At 40.2% G+C, this 6,366-nt stretch overlaps 1 protein-coding gene across 2 annotated transcripts; it reads left to right on the forward strand.

Moving 5' to 3' along the window:
- Window positions 1-372: 372 nt before the first annotated feature.
- LOC122840089 (growth hormone-regulated TBC protein 1-A-like) lies at window positions 373-5,569 on the forward strand. Of its 2 annotated transcripts, none has more exons than XM_044132231.1 (8): window positions 373-585; window positions 990-1,135; window positions 1,936-2,094; window positions 2,788-2,912; window positions 3,998-4,094; window positions 4,470-4,642; window positions 4,735-4,920; window positions 5,030-5,569. In XM_044132231.1, exons 1-8 carry the CDS (start codon window positions 536-538, stop codon window positions 5,129-5,131), a joined length of 1,038 nt encoding a protein of 345 aa, XP_043988166.1. In that variant the 5' UTR covers window positions 373-535; the 3' UTR covers window positions 5,132-5,569. The 2 variants fall into 2 exon arrangements, with proteins under 2 accessions (XP_043988166.1, XP_043988167.1); XM_044132232.1 differs by having other exon boundaries at window positions 395-585; window positions 1,957-2,094; window positions 5,030-5,567.
- The last annotated feature ends 797 nt before the right edge of the window (window positions 5,570-6,366 follow it).

Genomic DNA, 6,366 nt, shown 5'->3' on the forward strand with positions numbered 1-6,366 from the left:
CATCAATATAAGTATAAATTACTATTATAAATAATACTATAATGATACTGTAGTAATATGCTGTATTACAAGCAGTAGGAGGTATAATTGCAATTTTTCTTTTATACATTTTTGGTCTGAATGAAACTGCTCTATTTTTGGTTGATGGTATGAAATCCTCAGGAAATAAGTTTCAGACTTTTGTTGTTTTCTAAATCTGAATTTGGATTCCAGGATTTCTGTTTTATCACCTCAAGAAATGTCCAAACATAAAACTTTGAACTGCAGTCTCTATTCACATTAAATCGTCACGTACAGGAGGAGCTTCTCTCCCTCCGTTTGTTTTGTGTGCAAATAAAGTGCACACCTGAGTGGATGTTACCTCTGCGGTGCGGCCCCTCCTCTCAGAGCGAGCTGTAAGGTGAGCCACTGAAAACCCCGGCTGCTTTGTTATTTACCCTCCCAGCAGCTTGTTGCTCTCTGGGCGTTGGGGATGAAGTAACCTTCATGTTGGAGGTTGTTTGTAAGTTCAGTGGATGACTGGAGCTGTCTTACAATGGACACGAAAGGAGATGTGGCTCCAGAGTGCTGCAAAGACACTGACAGGTAAACGTTTCTAATATATTCTCGTTATTAGATCGGGGAGAGTCTAAGCGCCTGCTGCTTCCTCATGGGTGACCTTATACAACAGGCCTATTTGCATCACTTTCTTCCTCTTCAGATCATTGTTGTTCTCTTTTAATCCATCTGTCCACCATTAGAAACAGAAGCTCTGGTGTATATTAAAGGACACAGACTGCTCCCGATTCCACTCGGGTGTAATTTAATACTTAACTATTCATCCAGCCAGGGCATTCGATCACCTGGCTGCAGCAACCCAACCCAGTGAAGGCAGCCAGGGGAGTTAGCTGTACAGCAGGAAGACACAGAAAGGAAGAGGGGTCAAGGGTCTGGCTTTTTTCTGTCGGCTTTGTGCGTTGATGAGAGAGGGATTGTGTTCGCCCCCGCAGGATCGACCCCTACGGCTTCGAAAGGCGACATGATTACGACTCCTACAAAGAGATGATGAGCGAGTACGTGACTGTCCTCAACAGAAGGTCGATGAGGTGGTCCAAGCTCCTGCAAGACAAACCCAACGTGGAGAAGAACCTGACGGGTACAATCATCAATTCACACAATTCAAACACCAGTTTTTGGGGCTCTGAAGTGATGTGCAGTCCTTCACTCAAGTGCTCACACTGCCTCGCCATGAAACTGCCTCAAACCTCAATGCATTTAATCGAGATCTCAGGTGATAGACCAACCAACACAAAGTAGGACATAGAACACAAGTCATCCAGAAGGTTCAGCCAAATGACAGAGGGCAGAGGATCTGCTTTATTTTTAAAGTTATTTTCGCTTGTCCAAAAGTATATGCTTAAATTTTTCCTTCATTTAACTGAAGAAAACTGTCAGCCATTCTATTCAGGCATTTTGGTAAAATGAGCAGTTTTGGAATCATTTGGAAGAAAAGACATTTGGACTTTCTTTTAGAACCTAATGCTGCTTATGACTTCTCCCCCCTTTTTTTTTAAATCTCCGATCTATCTGCTGTGTTTCCTCGATTTCATGATGTTCTCCAACAAAGCTTTGAGGCCTTCACAGAAAGGTTGCAACTACACCAAGATTTAAATAACACAGGTGGACTCTATTTGCTAAATAGAGGGACTTTTCAAAGCATTTGATTGGGCTGGATTTTATTTAGGGCTTCATAATAGACGGGGACTGAAAGCTTGTAAGTTGCACCTTTTTTCAGATCAACTTTTGTTTTGCTCTGTCAAATAAAATCAAGATAAAATACATTGAAGTTTGCGGTTGTAACATGACATAAAGATGAACATTTCAAAGGGATCGAATGCTATTGCCAGTCACTGTGACCTCTGAAAACCTATTTTTGGATTTATTTATTTTTTTAAGTGAAAAGATTTGTGCGTAAAGGTGTTCCCAATGAGCACCGAGCCAGGATCTGGATGGCAGCGAGCGGCGCTCAGGAACAAATGGAGAGTAAGCCAGGTTACTACCAGTCTCTGCTAGCCATGGAGCACGACGCCAAGCTGAAGGAGACCATTCACACAGGTGTGACCATCCAACTTTATGCACTCAAAATGATCATTTAAAGCACATATGTCAAACTCAAGGCCTGTGGGTCAAATCTGACATTCCACAGTTTTTTATGTGGTCCTCTAGATTCTAGACTAAACACTAAGTGTGCTGAAGTATTATGTTGTCAATCATATCAATGCAGTCTTTATCTCTTTGCAGCCAAATTATATCAATCAGTCCCTCCAGTTTCTTAAGAATTATCGTGGAGATTCACGCAAAATCAACAAACTGCGCTAACATTTGGGAGTTTATGGCAGATTTTTCTCAAAAATTGTCAAAAACCGTCTTGCTTGTACTAAACAGTTGCCTCTGCTTTAATTGATGTCAGATTACAGCCCATGATATGTACAGAGAGCAATTAAAAGCCGCATTCACCGTCATGAACAAGTGTAAATATCGGCAATATTTTCAAATTAGTACCACAAACACAAAAAGAATCACAAAATCCTGGAGGAACTGAAATTGAATTTTAAGAATTCATTGATATTTTGACAGTATTTGAACGGGTTTTATCAATACATTCTGGCTCAACCAGCCCTTCAAGAGCATTCATGAGCTCGATGGGGCCCAAAACAAAAACAAGTTTGACACCCCTGATTTAAAGAAAGAAATCAGCCAGTTTTATAGCTCAAATCCAACACCGGTGATATTCTGCCTTGTGGGCAGACATGCACCGGACCTTTCCTGACAACATCCTCTTCAAGAGCCGAGCGGAGGAGGGTCTGCAGAAGGTTCTGTTCAATGTGCTGCTGGCATACGGACACCACAACCAGGCCGTGGGCTACTGTCAGGTGGGCAAAACGCTCCACTCCCCTCTCACATCCGTTCTGCAGGATGGACGGTTGACTTTAATAGGACTTGAAGAAGTTATCTAAAATGTATTCTTTCAACTATGCCTTCCTACTGCCTCCAACGTTCTTCACTCTTCGAAAAATATTGTTTCATAACTCCCTGAAGATCTTCCTTTGCAAATACTTCTTGTTCTTGACTACTGCCAGTGGTTTGCATCTTGAGGCACACCCTCAGTATTTACATTCATGCAGGTGTGTCTTCATTTTGACAGTGATCTCTCTCCGCCTTTGAGTCTCAAAGAGTTTTTTTTATGACCTGATATTTTCTTGCTGAGTATTTATCTCTCTAATGGGCCTAATTGTTTGTTCAGTCTGAATAAGGCTTCATTTATATATTTCAGGGATGCAAGAATCAGCAGCTTATTGTCCTGTTATTTTAAATAGGAGCGGTTTAGTAGTTTTATTTTGTATTTTTTAAATAAATAAATAAAAAAGTTCAACTGAAAATCTACTCTTTAACCAGAACAGATTAAAATGTTAACCTCTGACATTTTCATTGTTTGATGGCATTCTGAACTTCTCCACATACAGCTCTAGGGGAAAAAAAGTAAGAGTTTCTCTGATTTTACTTTTAATAGGTATAAGTTTGAGTAAAATGAACATTGCTATTTTACTTTTTGAACTACTGACAACATGTCTCCGAAATTCCAAGCAAAAATTTAGTATTTATTTGCAGAAAATGACAAATGGTCAAAATGGAAAAAAAAAAAAGATTCAGTCCCTTCAGACCTCATATTGTGCAAAGAAAACAAATTAATATTCATTTAGTTAATGCTAAAGTTTTAACTCAGGAAGAGTTTAGAAATCAGTATTTGGTGGAAAAGCCGTGAGGTTTTCAATGGGGTTCAGTGCAGGGGTCTCTTAATTTTTTTCCAGAGCTGTATATGTATTCATGTTCTTAAGTTATTTGATCACCTTTAAATAGGATTTTAAATTATAAATATCTATTTAAAGTAGAAAACAATCCAACAAATTTTTTTTCTGGATTTATCTGTTGAACATTTAGTTTGCTTTGTCTTTCCCAGGGGATGAACTTCATTGCAGGCTACCTCATCATCATCACCAAGGATGAAGAGAAATCCTTCTGGCTCATGGATGCGTTGCTGGGCAGAATACTCCCAGGTAGATTTATTCGGGTCTTGACAAAGAAAGATCCACTCAGCCGGATGGACACCAAGAGCTGTGCACATCCGGCTGATTGGTTTGAATTCATGGTGGATTGTACGGACAAACGGCGACACTTCCACCTCCATGTTGCACAGTTTGGTGTGAGATTATTTCCCTGGTATGCTGTAGATATCAAGAGTCCTAGTCAAACGTGTTCAGTGAGTTTCTGATGGCACATTTATGTCAACAGTACCTAAAGTTGCTGGGTACTTCATTTAGGATACTGCTTTTAGTGAGAACGTACTTGAATTGCGAGGTTTCTGTAATCTGTTTGTAGACGTAAAACTAAAAGATTAACGGTAATCTAAGTGTGATGCTGGAATCCTTCAGACTACTACAGCCCGGCCATGCTGGGATTGAAGATGGACCAGGAGGTTCTTGGGGAGCTGGTGAAGACCAAAGCCCCCGCGGTGGGACAGCTCATGGCTCAATATCCCGGCATATGGACACTGGTGGTGTCGCGGTGGTTCATCTGCCTCTATATCGACATCCTCCCCATAGAGGTAAGAAAAAGTACTGGACTGACCCCAGAATCAACGTTAGGACCGCAGGTTGATCATCAAACAGGAATCCCCCATGTTCCTCTCTCTTCCAGACGGTTCTGAGGATCTGGGATTGCCTTTTCTACGAAGGCTCCAAGGTTCTCTTCAGAGTTGCTCTGACTCTGATCATCCACCACCAGACGGAGCTGCTGAGAGCGCGCTCGCTGCCCGACGTGTGCGAGTGCTTCAAGCAGATGACGTGTGGGCCTTTCACGCTCGACTGCCACACCTTCATGCAGGTGAGGCGAGAAGGACGAGGGCACAAGCGCAAAATTCGTCCAACTAGTTTATCTATGCATTATCCTAGCAAAGAAAATGTTTCTTTCTGATGATTTTTTTTTTCTGCAGAAAATATTCACAGAACCTGGGACGCTGTCGATGACAACTGTTGATAAACTGAGAGAGAAATGCAGAAGAGAAATCTTGGAGGAGGAATCCCGACACCCGTGAGGTTTAGTCTCCTCCCCCGTCAATTTTTATCTTCCTTACTTGTTTGAAATTATAAAGCAATCTATGCAAACCTAAGTGAGTGTGCAACAGAAATGCCTGGAGGGAATAAAGCAGAAGAAAGAAGCCCTGTTTTGTTTGCTGCTGAATATATTACCAGAGCTTTTGGTTGATTTCTGATACTGTGAGACACAAAGATTTATTACACTGTAATTCAGCGGCCTGGGTGTAAACTTTCTGAGCCTTTCCTTTAGATTTTATCTGAAGAACCTTTCTGCTTTCATACAGTGGAGCTTATTCTTATTTTCAAAAAGTATTAGAATCCCTAGCGTTATTTCCATACTTGTATTGTTGCCACATTTTTGTTCAAATGTTCCCATGAAGACTTTTCTGTCTCCTGAGTTGAACTGAAAAAGTAAAATTACACAGCTTGACTTTGGTGAGATGTGTACACTCTATTTATTTCAGCTGTTATTAATAACAGAAAAGAGGTCATGAAGGGTCTGATTTAGCTGGAAGTGAAAATGTAATTTGCTCCAAATCTGTAGTTTTTACAGTTTGAAACGCCTTTAATCCAAAGTCTTCAGAAAATCTCAGCAAGTCTACCTCAATCAAGTCTTAAGCTTTTTAGATTTAGTAACAGGTACATGACTTCTGAAGGATTGCAACATCTAACTATGGAGATGGAGGTTCAGAAACTAAGTTTTAAAAGGCTAATTCTACTAGACAAAAACAAGGAGGATATAAAATTGTAGCTCACTTTTAATGACAGATTTAGTTTTTTGTAAGCAACGTGGAAAGAAAACACCAGCCTTTTCCACAATGGGTATTTATAAAATCTTCAGTCATTGTGTCTAATTAATGGGAAAATATAAACTATTGATCAAATTTGTGCATTTCTGAAAACTAATAATGCAAAAAATAAGGATGTATTCTTCAGAGTACAGGCACTGAGCCACATAATCTCCACCTAACTTGACCAATTCAAGCATAGCGCTTTATAGGAAGTATTACACTTAAAGCTTTACAAACAATCTACTTTGTTTGGTCTCCTTCTGGCAGACGAACACAATGAAATTGATGCATTAAAAAAAAAACAGGAAATAGTTGCAAACATCTTTATTCTAATACCCTAAAGTCATAGGAACAGGGAAGCCGCTCAGAGCTGGATGGAGATAAATACTAGAAGAAAACCCGTTAAAGGCTGCAAACCTTCAGCCAGGGTTTCAATCTGCCAG

Source organism: Gambusia affinis, linkage group LG11 (assembly GCF_019740435.1).
Source record: "Gambusia affinis linkage group LG11, SWU_Gaff_1.0, whole genome shotgun sequence".
Lineage (NCBI taxonomy): Eukaryota > Metazoa > Chordata > Actinopteri > Cyprinodontiformes > Poeciliidae > Gambusia > Gambusia affinis.